This window comes from Halichoeres trimaculatus, unplaced genomic scaffold, assembly GCF_033239565.1.
Source record: "Halichoeres trimaculatus isolate MK-OKI-2021-1 unplaced genomic scaffold, fHalTri1.1 fHalTri1_scaffold_22, whole genome shotgun sequence".
In the NCBI taxonomy this organism is placed as follows: Eukaryota; Metazoa; Chordata; class Actinopteri; order Labriformes; family Labridae; genus Halichoeres; species Halichoeres trimaculatus.
Genome location: NW_027437200.1, coordinates 24,513,114 through 24,532,649, shown reverse-complemented (window position 1 = coordinate 24,532,649; position 19,536 = coordinate 24,513,114). Strand labels below are relative to the sequence as shown.

At 39.9% G+C, this 19,536-nt stretch overlaps 3 protein-coding genes across 3 annotated transcripts; 2 read left to right on the top strand and 1 right to left on the bottom strand.

The window, feature by feature from the left end:
- The first annotated feature begins 428 nt into the window (after positions 1-428).
- On the top strand, positions 429-4,880 carry fga (fibrinogen alpha chain). Its single transcript, XM_074662082.1, has 8 exons — positions 429-636; positions 1,804-1,911; positions 2,159-2,342; positions 2,446-2,591; positions 2,704-2,802; positions 2,906-3,052; positions 3,145-3,733; positions 4,171-4,880. The coding sequence occupies exons 1-8, from the start codon at positions 589-591 to the stop codon at positions 4,878-4,880; spliced, it is 2,031 nt and encodes a 676-aa protein (XP_074518183.1). The 5' UTR covers positions 429-588.
- A 2,147-nt stretch (positions 4,881-7,027) lies between these two features.
- LOC141811247 (fibrinogen alpha chain) lies at positions 7,028-8,383 on the top strand. Its single transcript, XM_074699229.1, has 4 exons — positions 7,028-7,144; positions 7,294-7,477; positions 7,745-7,890; positions 8,025-8,383. Exons 1-4 carry the CDS (start codon positions 7,028-7,030, stop codon positions 8,289-8,291), a joined length of 714 nt encoding a protein of 237 aa, XP_074555330.1. The 3' UTR covers positions 8,292-8,383.
- Positions 8,384-9,543: 1,160 nt separating this feature from the next.
- Positions 9,544-13,060, bottom strand: fgb (fibrinogen beta chain). The gene is made up of 13 exons (XM_074661970.1): positions 12,916-13,060; positions 12,767-12,799; positions 12,584-12,678; positions 12,034-12,139; positions 11,858-11,926; positions 11,651-11,765; positions 11,434-11,540; positions 11,226-11,340; positions 10,966-11,085; positions 10,756-10,878; positions 10,573-10,667; positions 10,082-10,272; positions 9,544-9,892 (listed from the first exon to the last, which is right to left on the bottom strand). Exons 1-13 carry the CDS (start codon positions 12,997-12,999, stop codon positions 9,661-9,663), a joined length of 1,485 nt encoding a protein of 494 aa, XP_074518071.1. The 5' UTR covers positions 13,000-13,060; the 3' UTR covers positions 9,544-9,660.
- Positions 13,061-19,536: the final 6,476 nt, after the last annotated feature.

Here is a 19,536-nt window from a genome sequence, read left to right as displayed (position 1 = left end):
AAAAAGTCGATTGAAATTTCCATTTTTTCTTGAACTGAAATGTTTGTTGACCCAACCAACAAAATCCACACAGAATCCAACTCACAGGAATAAAGTTAATGAGTAACAGTTTAGACGTTATCCTTAACTCAGTTGAAACAGGGTTTCAAAGGAAATTGTTTTAAACTCATGTATCGCTCATAAAAAGTTTGGCTTTATAGATCAACTGGTGGAAACTACAGATAGGATCCAAAAGTCACCAGAAAATAGCACAGAATGTTTGGCAGATCACTCATTTGACTAACTTTTGGCCCAGAAGTGTTTGTCTTTGTTCTGTTTATATGTTTGTTTGTTGAAAACACACTGACTCTCATTCCAGTAAGTCCTGCATGATGTGGCCGGGGCTGACTGTGTGTTTGACGCGTGGGCGCGGCACACACAGTACGTTAGGCAGCTCCTGATCGATTGGAACAAACAGACCCGACCTGAAGGATGACTCACCTTTTTTTTTTGTCAAACTGAACTCTGAGGCCTCAAATAATCGGGTGGCAGCGTCTGCGCAGCATTCATTTCAAGTCTTCACAGCGAGGAGGGACGACAGAGACAAAGATGGAGAGGCTCGTCTGTCTTGCATTAATATGTGTTGTTTCGGCTCTGGTAAGTTTTAATCCTCTGGTAAGACTGTTTTCATATTTACAACATTTGATGAGCTGCGGACAGAAATCACTCGTATTTTTAAAACGACAAGAGTAGCTCAAGTAAATGTCAATTTTAAGTTCTTGAATTTATGCTTGTTTCATGTCTAAATTTTGCACCATGTCTAATTTTAAAAACTCTTCCTACAACAAAAGCTACAAAAGCATTATTCAGATATATAACAAAATTTATAAAAAGAAACTGACATGCGAAAGGAATTGAGAAGACAAAAAAGAAATTTTGTTGCAGCATTTTCTCATTGATCCAAACCTGAGACATATTCTGATTTTATATATATATATATTTTTTTTATATATATATATATATTTTATTTTTACTTTTATTCATATTATTGTTGTATTATTTTTTCTTCATAGAAATGTATTTATTAATTCATTTGAAGTTGGGTATAAAATATAAGAAAGAAATTAGAGACAGAACACAACTTGTGTGTATATATATATATATATATATATATATATATATATATATATATATATATATATATGTCAGTTTTTTACAGTTTTTTTTCAATGTATTAAACACAATTTTACTTTTTTTAACAAAACAAAAGTAGATCAGATAATACAGGATAATACTGTTAAATGACAAAATTTGACTACCACTTCCAGTGAGGGTAAACATTTATTAGACTACAATTCCAGGTGAATCAACACACAAAAAAAATCCCATTTTTACCTGTTTATGTAGGAATCGGTCATAAAAATGCTTTGGCCCTTCTCTTTTAAGCTAGCAGCCATCTTAGACTAGTGAGAGGTCCAAAGGAAAAACATTGTATTATAACAAAAGAAAAAAAAAAAAAACAATATATATATATATATATATATATATATATATATATATATATATATATATATATATATATATATATATATAAATATATATATATATATATATATATATATATATATATATATATATATAAACAGTATGAAGTACCCTCTCGATAGTAATGACGTATTTTCCGCACTAAACATAGAAGAACAATATGATTAGTACCAACTACTTCCAGCCTGTATGATTGAACAATTTCTACAGTTTTACTTTTTAAAAGTCACCTTTGTCTAAATGCTGACATTTCTTGTCTTTGTGTCCGTGTGTCTTCAGGCCCAGACACAACTCGATCCTAGAGGAGCTCGTCCAGTGGAGCACGGCACCAGGGCCGATAAATGTGACACCAAGAAGGAGTGGCCTTTCTGCACAGATGATGACTGGGTACGACAATCTCCCTCCAGTATTTTAGCTTTAAAGAGTCACAGAAGTAACCAAGAACCATTTACTGCATAGATTATCCTCCTGACACCAGTCTGATTTAAAAATCAGAGTCTGAGTCAAGATTAGATGAATTTTTGACTCAGAGAGTGACAGGCAGAGTTTGGGGCAAGTTTCACGTCATTAAGCTCATTGCTTCAACCATCAACCATGTGAAACTGCAAACTCACACGACCCTGTCCCCCATCAGGGTCAAAAATGTCCATCAGGCTGCAGGATGCAGGGTCTGTTGGACACTTTCGACCACTCTTCGCTGAAGAGGATCGAGAAGATCCGCAGCCTTCTGGATCAGAACAGAGTCAAGCACCGCAACGCTGACCAGAGCACCAAACAGACCTATGACTTCCTGAAGGACAAGCTCACGATCGACGCCGGTGAGGGTCAAACTTTGGATTAAATTTGAATTTCATTTTCAAACCTGGTTTCAGAATCTGAATCAGGTCAATGATCCCGTGCTTTCCCGCCTTTCTCCTCCAGGTAACGACAACAACTACTATGACCTGGCTCAGACCCTCCGTCAGAGAATCATCGACATGAAGATCAAGATTGACAGTCAGCTGGGCGTCCTGGCTGCCCTGAAGAACCGCGTCAGAGACCAGGTGGTCGACATGCAGAGACTAGAGGTAAGGATACATTGTCTTCACTCCCCTTCAAGCTACACACAATCCATGTTTTACATTTTAAAACATACATACACACTCACCTGCCCCTTTTTTCCCACCTCTCACCTGTCAGGTGGACATCGACATCAAGCTGCGTTCCTGCAAAGGATCCTGCGCCAGCTACACTGACTTCCAGGTGGACAAGGAGAGCTTTGTGGCACTGGAAAAACAGGTACAGGACTGAGTGATAAAGGGGGTGTTAGAAGACTCTGATCCTGGAAGTCTGGTATAAATCCCTCATTCCTCCAGTGAAAGCCACCTCTTTTCTTCCCCAGGTTGGCCAGCAGGACAACCAGCCCCCTCAGGAGTCTGCTGGGTCGCTGTACGTGATGAAGAGTAGGCCCCTGCAGCAGGTCTTGGTGGAGAGTCATTACAAGTCCAAGGATGCTGCAGGACAGCAGAGAGAGAACATTTTCCCTGAGGTGCAAAAAATCTCACATGAAGACGTTAAAACACTGAATTTCCCCAGTTACCGACTGACGCAGACACTAAAGGCCTCTCCTTTCCTTCTCAGGTGGAGACCATGGAGTTGATTCTGGAGCGGGAAGGCTCCAGCACATCCCCAGCAACCATCTCCAAAGTCCCAGGTAGTTCCCTTTCCCCTTCTACATCCTCAGCATCGTCCTCCTCCTCCTCCTCTTCCTCCACCTCCTCCTCATCTAAATCCATCACCGAGTTAGGAGGCGGGAATTTATTTGGCACAGACGGCCACTCAATCACCACATCCACCTCATCCCTCACCTGCACCAAGCGCACCAGAACCACCGTCGTCCACACCAAGGACGGGCCGGTGGAAAAAGTGGAGGAGTTCATGGAGGGCGGCCCCGAGTGCCAGACCTTGGGTGACTTGAGCTTTTCAGATATCACTCACTCATCATCTTCCTCCTCCTCCTCATCGTCATCTACAAGCAGCTTCCACTCTGGAGGTTCCAAAGGGAGCCTCCTGGGAGATACCAAAACAGGTTTTGGGAACCCATTCGACTTCTCCGCACCCGACCGCGGCGGGTTCCTGATGGGTGACGGAGAAGATGACGTTCCTGATTTCCAAGCTCGTAGTGTGAAGAGCACGCGTGTCGAACGGCAGGCCGATTATATAGGACAAGGTACAAAACTACCAGACGAGCAGTAAAATCTCTGAGAACAGCACATTCAGCTAGACAGAGGGCTTCTAGCATCAGCTAGCTTACTAGCTAGCCTTATGTACCAAAAATGGAGTGAACAGAGTAACTGTAGATTTTATTTTTTAATTGCTTGAACTCCCAGTTGTTAAGGTTTAGTGTGCAGTAGGTTTTTGTTATTAAAGCACTCTGAGTCACTGTGTAACGACAAACTGAATAAAATGTTAGCATAAAAAACTTTAAGGTTAGTTTTTTAACACAGGGAGGGGGCGTGTTGTAGTGAGATTAACTGGTGTTGTAAAGGTTGCTTTGGTTGCAGATGTCAGCTAGCATGCAAGGAAAGTGTCTGTTAGTGCTTTTGAAGCCCTGCGAAGCCGTCCAAACTAACTCGCGGTCTGCGGTGTGCCCCTCTTTGTTCGCAGATTGCGTCCAGGCCAACCAGAACCATCTGAAAGGGGAAATGAACGGGCTGTTTAAGATCAAACCCGGCGGCACAGACTCCACAGAGGTAGTGGAGGTTTACTGCCAGCAGGAGGGGCTAATGGGAGGGTGGTTGTTAGTCCAGCAGAGAGAAGGGGGGGTGCTAAATTTCAACCGTACCTGGGCTGAATATCGCAATGGGTTCGGTTCAGTTGATGCTCAGGGGAAGGGGGAGTTCTGGCTCGGCAACCAGAACCTTCACCTCTTAACTAACCGGGGTGAGACCATGATGAAGGTGGAGTTAGAGGATTGGGAAGGGGGTGCAGCCAGTGCTGAGTACACAGTTAGAGTCGGCTCAGAGGAAGAGGGGTACCCGCTGCATGTGTCCGGGTACTCTGGGGATGCCGGGGACGCCCTGGTCATGCCCAGTTCTGATTCTAGGTCTAGTCTGGCCCACGACGGCATGAAATTTAGCACCTTTGACAAAGACAACGACAGGGGGGAGGAGAACTGTGCAGCGATGTTTGGCAGTGGGTGGTGGTTCAACAACTGCCAGTCAGCCAACCTGAACGGGGTTTATTATAAGGGGACGTACGACCCACAGGAAAACCTGCCACATAGGGTTGAGAACGGCGTTGTCTGGTCGACCTATAGAACAACTAAATACAGCCTGAAAGCTGTCAGGATGTTTATAAGATCCACTGCTTTTTAACCAAACTTTGAGCAATCTTAAACCTAAAACGTACACTCTAACCTCAGAGTTAAAGAAGAAGACCAAACCAAAGCTGCAGCAAATATTTGAGACCAAAACCCAGATTCAGACCTTTAGGTTGTTGATCTTTTGGTGAATCATTCTCAGGTTTCCAAACAGTGTCTCTGTGCCGAGATGGACTTTGTGTTGATTCTTTCTAACTTTTAAGCACACCGTGTAAATGTTTTTGACCTTTTTGTAAGTAACGTCCAACTAATGTTATTGGAACAACCTGATGTTTCCACAGTGGAGAAATTACCCAAGTCTGACCAATCAATAAAGATACAATGTTCACTTCAGCCATTGTGGTTTGTCCTATCATTTCAGTCCAACTAATTACCAAATGGAAAATGTATGTTCATCAGTGACATCGTGGTGCACACAGAAATGGTCATACTTAAAATTTATATGCATAAAAATACAAAAATTAAATCACAAGTTTTCAAATAAAGATAAAGCACATTGGATAACTTTTGAGTTTTCATTCAATGTATTTTACTTATAGTGATAATTATTCTTTAACTGCAAAGTAAGTAATTAAAAATATTTTGAAAAAGGTCCAGAAAAAGATGAAAAAATATTTTATTTAGTAATCAAAATCTGTACAGGTTGGAAAACGACTTTGGGCTAAGAGATTTATGCCACTAGAAACTGAACTTTGATGAAAGCATGAACTGAAACTGCATTTAATGTTTTGAAACTGAAAATGTTGCCATGAAATTGTATTTTACCTGCTTGAAAATTCAACCTTATTCCTTAAATTCAAAAATACAAAATTCATTTTCAGTTCAGACAGGCACAGCCATCTACATCAACTAATCAATAATCAGATTTACAGAGATCCTCTTCATGTCTTCACTTCCAACAAAAACTTTTAAATGAGATTGATTTGTTTATTTATTTTCATTAATTTTAGTAATATGATGGGTTGAATTTTCAAGTAGGTTAAATACAATTTAAAATGATTAAATCTAAATTTCAAAACAATAAATTCAATTTCATGTCATGCCGTTAACCCTTTAACCCTGAATGTATGAAATTTAACACGACTTCCAAAGATCTCGATCTCTTAAAAATGATAAAAAGTTCCTTTGAAGACCTGTTTCAAGAATTTTTTAACATGTATTCTGTAATGTATTTTGTTACTCGTCTTTATTTTTAAAGGTGATTTCTGCATTGAGGAATGTATATATATATATATATATATATATATATATATATATATATATATATATATATATATATATATATATATAAATATATATATTTTTTTTAAGTGCTAAAACAAAAAGTTGTCAAAACCACCAATAATTTTTACAGAAATAAAATTTTCTGGTTGTGTTTTGATGGGTCAGGCTTTCAAGGGTCAAAATTGAACAGAAACCATTCACATCCAGTTTCTGGTGGCAAGTGAGACATTTTTTCTAATTGTAAGGAAAAATGTAACAAAATGAAAAATCAAATTTACATCCTCTTAAGAGGAGTTGAAAAAGTATCATTAGATAAACATTAAAACAAAATATTACTTTATTTTCAAGTGCACTCGTAGCTTCTCAGAAGAAAAAAAAAACATTATTTGAATGATTTGATTTGAATGTAATTCACATTAACATTTGTGGCAATGTTTACTAGCAAAAGAAGTTATTTTTTTCTGAATTAACCAGGAATTTACCTTACACAAGATTTTTTTTTCTTTTTTTTTTTCAAATATTTGCTCAATCCTGTCTTAATCCACCACTTAGTCAGCGTAAATATGTTTCAGATGCATCATTAAAAACCAAGAAGCAGCCATACTGGCTCAGCTGACCCTGAAGAAAACAGATCAGACTGAGGTTTACGTCTGAGAAATTCTGACCTCTAACCTGAATAATACCAAATAAAACCCCAACCATTATCTTGATACTTCAGAGAAAGAGACATTGCAGAAAAGTGTTTCAAGTTGTAAAACATTTCCTGAGATCTTTGCCCGGTGCAAACTTCAGACCTCCCACACTGTTACATCACATCTGAAAAACAAGTTTACCTTCTGCAGTGTCATGTTTGACTGGGCCCTGAGCTGAAGGTCAAATAACCACAGTCCTGTCCTCTTTTGTTTGTCCGCAGTGTGCATGAAGCTGAAGCAGCAGAGTCAGTACGTCCAGCAGCCAGTCAGTCACAGACGGAGCTACAGGAGGCCACAGTGTCGGGCTAAAGCAGATGTTCCCATGTGTTCAGACGATGACTGGGTACGAAACATGAAAACACACACCACTTCTGAATCAGTCAAATAATATGAGTGTTGAACACCCGAGTTCAAAACAAGACAAGAAAAGTCTAAAAGGTTCCATTTCTATACCGTTCATTACATTTCTACACCCGTGTGTTTCCGTCAAAGGTTTCCAAATGCCCCTCTGGCTGCAGGCTCCAGGGGTTGATCTCAAAGATGGACAGCGAGGTGGAGAGGAAACTCAGGAAGGTGTGCAAGACAGGAATGATGTACGAGGACGCAGCTGAGCGGTCCATGAAGGCGATGACGCACATCGACAGCCACAACCGGAGAGTCATAGTCGACAGATACAGTAAGACTGATTCATTTAGCTGCTCTACCTTAGTTCCCCGCTTTTTCATCAACTCCAACATCGTTAGAAGAGATTCCCACCTTTGGTAGCAAAGTGTCCTCAGAATGATAAAATAACTTGTTCAGTTTTGTTGGGTTCAGGCACCAAAGTTACCAAGTGGTGAAGTCATTGCTGAGTTTACCGCCCTGGAACTTAACTTTCTGTAACACTGATGCAAAGAAAGGCAGAAAAGTGATGCTGACTCATTCAAACTACATTCCTCCACAGTGTCAGATCTGAAGTTTGTGGAACAAGCCGAAAGACTGACCAGAAACCTCACCTCCCTACGGAACAGATCTTCCATGCTGTCGCAGCAACTGGAGGAGATGAACCACCGGGTCCAGAAACAAATCGAGGACTTGTACCGTGCAGAGGTGGGTTGGAAGGAAGGAGTCACAGGAAGTTATGTTCAAGCTACACCGTTATCATCAAACTTCTCAATTCAGTTTAAGACACACTGCTTGTAGAAAAGAGTCAGATCCTGAGATTCTCTTCCTTTCCTCATCAGGTCGACATCGACATGAAGCTCCGAGCCTGTAAGGGGTCGTGCCATTCGGCGATACCTTTCGACGTCAGTCATCCTAGCTATGAAGCGCTCCAAAATGACATGGAACAACTAGACAGGACTTTCCAACACAGGAAGGCAGCAGTGCCTCCTCAAGACATCCCACATCTCACGCTGCAGCCTGTTGACGTTGACCAGGCGTCGTCTTCAGAGTATAAGACTATCCCGACCGTCCAAAGAGAAGGTGTGGACACTGAAGTCATTTTTTAGGGAGAATGAAAGACTTAAAAGGTTGACCACAATTTCCAATGGAGTCGTCTGTGTGTAGAGCACGTTTCAACGTTTCTACTACATTTAATTAGATCTGGGGTATGTAAATAAAATGATTTTTTGTTTTATTTATGCTTAAAAACTTGTGTGCCCTTACTGTTGCACATTAAAAAGTCTAGTTTGCCTGAACGTCAAAGATTTTAAAGATCTGGATTCAACTTGAAGAATAAAAATCATCTACCAGTTTAATTCAAGTAAAATTCTTGGTATGGTTTTAATCTTATTAGGTGAACACAAAGTTTAGATCAAACATCAATTTCTGAAAAACATTGTCCAATCGTCTTGTTCCTGTTTTGACCTAGATTTGTTGGGTCAAAGTTTTGTTGCCATTCAGGCCTATGTTCAAAGATTAAGGATGTTTAAAGTCTTTCCTGTATGAATTTTCTCAACAACCCCAGAGAATAGTTCAACAATTAGTCATTTTCAAAGCCTGAATCGTGGAAAGCAAATTAGCCATGTGTGTGAAACTGCCTAAGTTTATTATGCTCTTAGTTGAAGCAATTCTTGGTCTTTAAAAATATATTTTGGTTCGAATTATTGTTTTGGTTGTGTGTTAACATACATCATGTAAAGGCTGTAAAGGTATTTATGCTTCTCTCTTAGCCAGGCCACTCCTGAAACATCAAATTGAGATCAGTGAGATGTCTGCCTGGTTGAATAAATTCATGTTTTTGAATTTTATCAGAGTATTTTCTGGATCTTTCTGGTTCTGCATTAAGGTAGAAGCTAAAACTGCAAATTGCTCTGCTATAATACGTTTTATCCATTCAATTTTAATCACCAGGTGTATTTATAGCATTGAACTCATGTTGGATTTATAACTCTTTTAACTTTCTAATTTTAGACCTATAATCCAGATCAACCACGATGAAATTCTTGGTGCTTATTTGCTCATTTCTCGATCATGATCTGCTGCAGAAAAGGCTCCTTTTTCTTATTTTTTTTCTTTTTTTTTTACTGAAGTGAAATAAGAACCAGTGGACAGAGAGTAGGTGCCTCAACGTGTTTATTGAGTAGCAGAGGAGAGTTGTGATCAACTCGTCCTGGAAGTGCACACCGAACACAGCACATAAACACAGGTTACAGCACAAAACAAAAGATTTTGTCTTTATCTCTGGAGATGAAGTTTCTGACATCATAATGTTTCTTACGTTTTCTTCTTTGGATATCTTTAACTTTAAAACACTATATGAGTTCATCTTAATAGAAAACTTAATCTTTGTTATCTTTTTTTTGTATCTGTCTTTTATTTTGGCAGTTTCCTGTATGTGTTATGTGCACATGTGCGTGTGTTGACACAGCAGTGTGACTAGCTGGGGGGGAAGTAAGGCCTCATCTTCATGCTGATGGTCTTCAGCGAGTACCAGCTTCCCTTCCAGTTCATCCACACCACACCATCATCTGTGCCGTGCTTGGCCATATTGCGCGTGTAAGCACCGCCTATGTAGTATCGGCCGTTGGGATTGGCTGAGTGACAGCGGTTGTACCACCAGCCGCCTCCGTCTTCCCTGGCACACTGTTTGGTGGGATCTCCAGGGACCCTTTTTTGGGGAAAAAGAGAGGGGGAACTGAGTTTTAAAAAATGATGTGTAACAGCAAACACGTCATATCTGTCACTTCTAAACTGCAGTATTCACTGTTCAGCAATGACGAACCATCATGGACCATCAGGACCAGGACTGCGCCTGTCGAGCATTAAAATAATGATGTCTTTTAATCGGGCCTCTTACCAGTTATCGTTGTCTCTGTCGTAGGTGCTGAACATCATGCCGTTGTGAATAGTCATGGTGCGGTTTTCCCCAGTGAGCGTCGAGGTTCCTTCCAAGAAACTGTTTCCAGCAGTGCCAGAGTAATCAGCGACCGCGAGCACATAGGCGGATGACTCTGATTGGACAGTGAATTGCTGATACTGGGCGTGGACCTAAAGGATGGCAAAAAGTCAATTTGAGTCACTATAGGATGTTCAAATTTGTCACTACTTCGATAGCATCATGCTCATGTCTTTGAATATATATTAAATCAAAATGAAACTTTCAATATGTAACAATTCATGGACATGAATCTTAAGACGAATGTCCAAAGAAGTGGAACCAACTCTTGGGTTGTCTGTGGCTTGAAAAACTGAGTACGGCCAGCTTGGAAATTAGGATAATTATAAAGTTATAAAGTTACTGCTGAGCTGTCACACATATCCGTCAAACAGAAGCCCAAAGGAACTCACTTTTGCTCCACTCCAGTCCTGCATCTCAATGAGGACCTCGGTGGGGCCCATCTTGGACACCTGGCTGATGCGGTCAATACCCAGCCAGTATTCACCTGTCGCCAGACAAAATCAAGTCAACAACTGCAGTCGACCAAAGCTGAAAACACAGCAGCAACATTACCAAAATATCCCAAATCTCACCTGGAGTCTCACAGTGACCCTTGCCGGTGTCAAAGGCAATGTTGCCAAAACCACGGCGGTAATCATCCCAGCGGCGACCGAAGTCAACGCTGCCATCAAGTCTGTTCTGGATGAGAAGCCATCCTGAAGGAGAAGAAGGAATTAAATGTAGGGAAAGGAAACCAAACGTCACGGGTTGAAGTGCTCTGACATGAGGTAAGATATTCTCACCTCCATTCTGAGTTGTCTGATCACAGAAGACCTTGTAAGGGGGGTAGAAGGGATCCGGTTGGATCATGTACATCTGGGAGTCTTTACCTCCACGGCGATAGATGTCCTCACACTCCTTACCTGGACCACACGGAGAAAACTTTAGTATGTGGATATAACTGTGTCCTATAAACCATCACAATTTTGCCAAACTCCATCTGTGACCTCCCCACTTCAAAAACTCTCCTACTCTCCAATCATGAACCCTGTAGCCCACTTACCAGACACCACTGGTATGGGACATTTGGTCTTGCATGGCTCCTTGCACCCTTCCTTCTGGTTCTGGATGGCTTTCTCCAACCTCTGGATCTTCTGCCTGATCTTGTCCAGGACACCCTACAACCAAAGAATCAAATCAAAGATGTCATCCTACGATAGAGTCAGCATATCTTTTTTTTTTTTTTTTTTTGACGTTGACTCTGACTTTACCTGTAGGACCCTGATGTTGGAAGGGATGGTGGTGTCCACAACCTCCTTGATGTAGGCGTGTTGTTCTTCCACATTATCATTGTACTGGCTGACCACCCTGTTGTTATCTAAGAGAGCAAAATGTGGTCATTACTCCAGCCTTGTTGAGTGGGTGGATCCATGTAACTATATGACAGTATGAATTTCCTGTGGGTGTTATTAATGTGTCCATTCTCACCGGTGATGATCCTCTGCCTCTCCCTCAGAGAGACAGAAATGCTGTTGACGTAGTTGTAGATGTTGTTGGAGGAATGGGACAGGTCATCCACCAGAGGCTTGAGCTCTCTGATGCTCTGTGGGAAATGTGTAAGTTAACACCAATGTTTTTCAACAGCATTGTCACAAAAAATGAGCAAATGCTTCAAAGAGTTGTTGGTTCATTTACCCCTTTGACGTTCTTCTCTTGTTTCATCAGTGTTGTCTTCAGCTCACAACCATTGGGGCACAAAACACCCTGACAGGTGAGAAAAATGTCTTTTAGTCACCAAAATTCAAACAAAGATGAAAAAAGGCTGAACGTTATCACACTGAAAAACAGTTTTTAGCTTTTTCAGTCCCAACCATTTCTTCTGAGGCGTGCGTGCATCCCCCGGCATCAGGTATCTCCTTTTTCTCCTGCACCTGTGTGCTTCCACCGGTTGTTGGTTGAGATGGGCGTCCACGATACCTGGATGAGAAATGAAAGACATGTAATTGTTGAGTTCCACCCAGAAATGAACATATATCACATTTGACCCCCCTGCTGGTGTCACGGTACCTCAGACATATTATTTCTCTGTTCAATAAACATCGTAGTTAATGTGAAAGATTTGATCATTTCTGTTGTAACATTACAACTTCAAAGATAGGGGTCAATAAAGTAATTCTGTTTTATTCTTTTTCCACAGTATGGCACGTTGCAGGGTCTAACACTTCAGTACCAGCAACCCACAGTGTTTTCACATTTTGCACAGACCTTCATGGTCCCCACCAGATGAGCCCTTCAGAATTTAATTATCTCACAGCAACTGCTTTTTGAGTGATTTCATGATTCATACATTAAGGGTTTGTTACTTTGACAGTTCCCAAACACATATATCCATTTGTCATGTTGATGTTTGCGCAGTTGTACCTGCTACCACCGCTGATAGGTGGTGGGTTGTAGCGGCTGGGGTTGTAGCTGTCTCTGCCTCTTTCCCTCGGACGATGACCTCGGGCATCTACGGTCTACAGGGAGATGGAAGGGAAAGAGACTCGATTAATGAGTTCAATCAGAAAATTTTAGCATAAATAAATCAGTATGTTGAATACGTACAGATCCATTTGTTTTTTGTGGCGATCCAGCATCCTGAAATGACAGAATGAGAATGTCGTGAGTTTAAATTAGTAACAACTTTTTTGATAGTTGTTAAAACCTACATGACATAGTGAAGACACCTTACGGTGAGATTTTACATCACTTACATCATAGTCGTCATAATCCAGATTATCCTGAGCCCAGGCCACATAAACGCTGAGATACAGCAACAGCAGAGTCTTCAACAACATGGCTGCTGTGGATGTTACTCTTCTTGAATCCTAGCAGTCACTCGCTGTCTTCAGTGTGCCTTTCCTCCTTTTCTGTCCCTGTAACGTGGTCCGACCGGGTATTTATCGTCCGTCTCTACGTCATCCTCCCCCACTTTTATTGAAAACTGGTCAATGTCTGCAGGGACTGTTTACTTACCCTGACTCACTGCTGTGCTCAGTCATCCTGGAGTTCATGTGGGAACAAAAGGGCAACGGGATGGTGAATGTAACAAATAACTGCATGCTTAAAATGTTTTTTTTTTTCTTTTCAAATCTCAAAGAAGTGAAATTTACTCACTTACTCAAAAGTGACTTTTTTTTTCCTTTTGGAACTAAAAACTATATTTTCCTGGAAGTACAGTTTTCATTCTGGGACCTGAGAGAGAATATCAAGGGACTATAAAATGTAAATAAAATTGGTTATTTACTTTCTAGACCAGCAGCCTTTAGTCGGCGAAACAATCAAATGAAAGAGACAAATCATCAGATTCGGTGAAAGAAGCACTAGAGCAGCGGGTCCCAAATTGGGGTCTTGAAATACTGATAGAGCAGTCCCAAAATGGCTTCTTAAATCAAAAACAGTTTCAACTGCATATTTCTTCCAGTTTTGTGAACATATAAAACAAAAAATGTGGGTTAAACTTTATTTTTTGTCCATTCGTGTGCTGGGGGTCACCATTAATTTGGGACCCCCTGCACTAGAGCATTGGACTTTGGGATGGTCATTTGAAAACATTGATTAATCTTTGTTTGGTGAGATTTGGTGAGTCTTGGTGAGATATTCCCTTGTACAGATATATGAATACAGAAGAAAAACTCTGTTTTGTGACAGCATTGTAGAGGGATCATCAGTGTCGGGAACTCAGGACGATGAAGCAAGATCTGTTCGACTAGTTTGTACCATTCTGTGTTACAAAACCACAAACTTGATCAAACAAACACAACTTTGTACCAATAGTCAAATATGACTCTCTGTACACAGAAGAATATTCAGAGGTGGCCAAAATTGTTTAAACATCAAACAGATCTGAAAGTACTGACCTTTTCTTGCCTTCCTTTTGAGTCCCCAACCCTAAGTCTTAGACATCCATTCCATTTATTTAAAGGGACAGTGCATAATTATGAACATCACAGCATCCATGACGATATGTTGTGCTGTGAATTGTGATTTAAACATAAAGAAATGAACATTCACCATGAGACTCTGGGATGTTGTGCAAAATTTTATTGCTATAGTCTCTAAAAAGATGTTGATGTTTCTTGCCGTAAAAGTTACAACTCTTTCAAAAGTCAGGAGACACTCAGCTTAACCTTGATTGGTTCATGCAACCATTGGAGGGATGAATGTGAGCCTTGATAGTGTCTGAATGTGAAATATACCTAAAGGCTAAAGCTATCATGTTTGGGAAAAAGTCATTTAAGAGAAAAGCTGTTTGAAAGGAAGAAATCCTCCAGTTTCTGAATCGAGCATGAGCAGATAATCTTTTACACACATCTGTTGTTTAACGATAAGGATAGTAGCTCATGGAACAAACGAAGGGAAGGCGTTGGTTGCAGGAGGCCTTGTGCCATTTCCATTCATCTGCAAAAGAAAAACACAAAGAAACATTTCATTTCAACCTTTTTAAGGAACATGTTTCTGAAGTAATGACTTGTTTTTGACTTGCTGTGGCCACAGAAACTTAAAAACTGTCTTTTTATTGTTAGGGAATTGAAAAATTGATCCAAATATTTGTTACTACACAGGAATTATTTATAAAGAAAGATTAAGAAGCAGCCACTAGATGGCAGCACAATGTATTATATGGACAACATAACATCTTCTATGTTTCAGTCAAATGTCAGCCTTAAGTGTTGAAATATTAAGCTATTACAAAAGCATATTAAACTGCTTTTCCTCGATTGTCCACTTAAGGGTGGCTGCTGAAAACCGAATACACACTCATCTTTTTGCACAAATGAACTTGCTGTTAGGCAGGGTTTTCTGTCATTCTTGTGACATAAAAACATAAATGTGATGTCCTATTCAAACAGCAGAGAGAGAAAAAATAAATAAATAAATAAATATATATATATATATATATATATATATATATATATATATATATATATATATACGTGTAAATTCTGAACTAGAAACACAACAAACCTAGGATTGTTTATTTAAAGGATTTTGGTTATTTTTATAATGCATTGAGTTATTTTGACGTAAGATTTGTTTAAAGAATATATATATATATATATATATATATATATATATATATATATATATATATATATATATATATATATATAAATATAGATATATATATATATATATATATATATATATATATATATATATATATATATATATATATATATATATATAAATGTGAGAAAGCTAAATCGTTGGACGGTTTCAGAGACTTAATCAAAATGTGAGTTGAATGTATCAGACAATTTGTGTGTGTGTGTGTGTGTGTGTGTGTGTGTGTGTGGCTTACATTCATAATTAATTAACAAACAGTGCTCAGCCCCGTCGATTCTGTCATCAATGTGCCAATATTCATAGTCAAACTTGGTGCCATCGATCCACATCCAGTGACCATCCTGTTGACAGAGAGACCCAATGAGGTACCCTACCTGTCTAATTACAGTCACAAGTCATACTGTTGAGATAAACTATGGATTTCTGAATTACCTTTGAAGGTTTTGAATTACAAAATCTGATGTTAAAAAATATAAGTTTTTTTCTCTTTCTTTCAGTAAAATGAAAATGTCGCTCAGGTTTCTGTACCCTCACACAATTAATGAAAGGTGGTGTCAGTGCCATGTCACAGCTTGATGTTATACATCTGGTTGTTCAGTTTTTACCCTTCCAAGTGTTTATGTCAGTCTCAAGTAGCACTTTTACCAGACTATTCTATATATAAGTACAAATATATTAGGGGGTCATTGGACTAAGAAACATTGAAAAGCCCTGGTTCAAAGTATTTTTCAAATATTACCTATGCTCTCTTTGCCTGCTGAGCCCTGGAGAAGTTAAAAGGTTTAAGAAGTACTAACCACTGTACTCAAGGATGTCATTACCTTTAAAGCATCGTGACCGCCGATCCAGGTTAAAGGGAATTCAAGGGTGTTTCCTCTGCTCAGAGACTGGATGGTGTGGTACTCTTCGTAACTGTGAACGGATGCCAGGTTGCTCCCTTCAAAACGACAAAACATCTAGAAAAGAAAAAGTTTTATCATCAAATAAATGAGTTCTCTTTAAAATTTTACATTATCGGCTTTGAGTGATCCTCTGTTCATGAGAACTCACGTAAGCTTCAAGCCACGTCTTTGGAGAGTCCATAAACTTGAAGCATTGTGAGCCATGCTGACACCAGTCGTAAGGACAGTAGTGGTCTTTGCCTGTGAAACAAAAAGGAATTCACATTTTGATGTTGCAACAGTTCAGTCCATCATTTGGATTAAGAACAGCTTCTGTCCTGCAGATGGCGCCAAACCCCATAGACTTTGTGGCAGAGCAGAATGGAGGTTTCTTGAGGTTCTGAGGAATTTGAAGCATCTACTTTTTTTTAACTTCAGTTATTTTGTGCACTATCATGGTAGGTGCATTATTGGGGATGTGAGACTTGCAGCACATCCTCTCTGCTGTCTTTGCTTTGTGCTACTGTTTGTGGGTCAGTTACTGGTTCACAAAACAACACTGTTTTAAATCAGTTCCGTTTTTTTGTGTCTTTTAATGTCTTAACATAAGACATGTTTTCTTGACTTGTCAGAGGAATGTGGTTCATACCAAGTCCAAAAAGACATTTTCTTTCTTTTACCCAAAAGCAGGATTTTTACACTTGTTAGATTTTAGGGAGGGCATGAGAGCAGCAGCATTTGTTAATCTTTTTTCTGACCAGCCAACTTGTGGAGTGTTACGCAACATCAAATCAATTCTGAATTTCTGTGAAGAGTGTAAGTCCAGATCCTGAGTGTCCTGAAACGATCAGGAAAGATGACACCGACACTTCAACGATGCAAAGGGACTCTTGGTTAAACAGTTGGTTCAGCGGATGCTAACTTTGTCTCACCTCTCTTTGCATCCAAGAAAAAAAGAATAAACTAGTTCAAATTTCTTGAGCAAGGGATGGGGCAGTTCACAAGACTTGCTGCAAGAATAGACGCCCTGTAACGGGGTGTAAAATCAAGAATGGGCAGAGTGGTAAAGGCACTACTCCAAGATAATCAAAGAGAGGTTTTTTAGCAGAGTAACACAACAACTGCACTCACCACAGTCGTAACGATAGTCATCCCGCACCCCCCTGGTGTTTACTATCTCCTCTCCAGTGAAGATGTTGACGCACCAGCAGTACCCGGTCGACCCACAACACTGCTTGGGCAAGAAGTTCCCTTCAGAGTCACACTCCGGGGTAAAGGCTTCTGTACCACGTTGGTCAGTCTCCCTCAAGAACTGGCAGCGGCCCTTGTGGTCTTTGCTTGTAGAGTTGACTGGAAGGGCCTTGCCCAGTGCTAAGAGGCTGCAGAGTGTCACACACACTCGGAGAAATGTCATGTTCAGGCTAATGACGAGAGGAGGAAAGGGGTTAGTGCATCACGGTACAGTCCGTCCGCTCGGCTGCTCCTCTGCTTTTTATCCTGCACATCTGATGCTTCTCAGGTGTCACTGTTTGATTTCATTCATACACACACAGCAGCTCAGACGTGAAAATGACACCAAGTACCAGCAGAGACGGATCCTGCTTTGTCTTTTTCTTACTAATTTCAACATCAGGAGCCCGGTTCTTTTGTATTCTGTCCACTGAGATCAAGATGAGGTTTGGGTTACATCATTTTTATACCTCTCCTGTAGCTCTTTGTTTGTCCTGTCTTTCTGTGTCTCAGTTTCCCAGACTATCTGATGTTTGAACCTTTTAGAGACCGTCTTATTTTACGCCCTCATATTGTCCAGATGTGGGTCATTAAGTATTTTTTTGAACACTTGGGACCAACTTGATTATAAAGTATCACATTTGAAGATCCAATGTATTAAACCTAAGCTGTAAAACCATGTGTTTTTGTCAATAACACTCATATCATTAACCAGGAGTAACTGACGCTGCTTTATTTTGAAGATACAAATAAAGCCTCTGTAGGATGACATTTCAAGGTCACAATAAAAAAAAATGTTTGGATTAAATTCATCAGCGAGCAAATGTTACCCAACCTCATCTCCTCAAAGACTCTGGGTTTTGGATAAAGATATGTTATGATCCTCCTTAAGGTAAACAAATCAGGTGTGTCGGATAACAACAAAAAAAGTCACTGCTGCTGATTCAGCAGCAACATGACCCCAGGTTATCCAAGCATCCATCCATCTATCCATCTATCCATCTATCTATCTATCTATCTATCTATCTATCTATCTATCTATCTATCCATCTATCTATCTATCTTTCTATCTATCTATCTATCTATCTTTCTATCTATCTATCTATCTATCTATCTATCTATCTATCTATCTATCTATCTATCCATTCACCCATATATATATATATATATATATATATATATATATATATATATATATATATATATATATATATATATATATATATATATATATATTAGGGCTGGGCAACGATTAAAAATTTTAATTGTAATTAATCGCATGATTTCCCTGATTAATCATAATTAATCGCATTGTGAAAGTGCCGTAACATCTGTCATGCAAACTCTAAATCAGTACTTGTTATACAGTAATAGTTAAATCACATATTTAGTGCAAATCAAATTTACAAAATGTAAATACAAAATTAAAGCTTATTTCCACTGTCAGGGCATTAAAGTGATACTCCAGGATGGAACAAGTTGGGTCCTATCACAAGGTTTAGGGCAGAAATTACCCCTACAGCAGTGTTTTTGTGCAGCAGAAGCCCAGAGCGCTCACACCAAACACCCCCTCCCTGCTCCTCTGCAGGTTTCCTCTGCACTCAGACGGGGCCATATTTTACTTGACCAAAAACACAAATAAACAGACTCCCACCGAAAAACTCTGATATGGGTCTGCATTCAGGCTTTATTTAGAGAATTTTCAGCGTGTTACTTTCAAACAAAAACACCGCTAAATAAGGCTCTAGCTCTCATCGTGTCTCTTCGTCCTGGCAGACTACCTGCATCTGTTTATATCTGGCACACCTTGCGCAGACTGATACACTAAGCGGCGAGCGCCTTTAAAGGGCAACTCCGGTTTTTTGACACCTGGACCTTATTTATAGGTGTGTGCATGCTCATATACTCACTCAGACAAACATCGTGCAGCTCGGAGTCCTTCAGAAGTTATTTAGATCCAGCTGATTTTAGCCGCACTTAGCGGGGACCACGGCAAGGGAGCTTCAGCGCGGGACATAATCTCTGCAAAATCGCTAATTTCGGCTCTATTTTTTCATTCGCTATCCAGCGTTATCACAAACACACTCCTCTTCTGTTGCCATAGGTGAACACTGTCCACAAGCGCACCACCAGTTCGCATTGAGTCGTGGACGT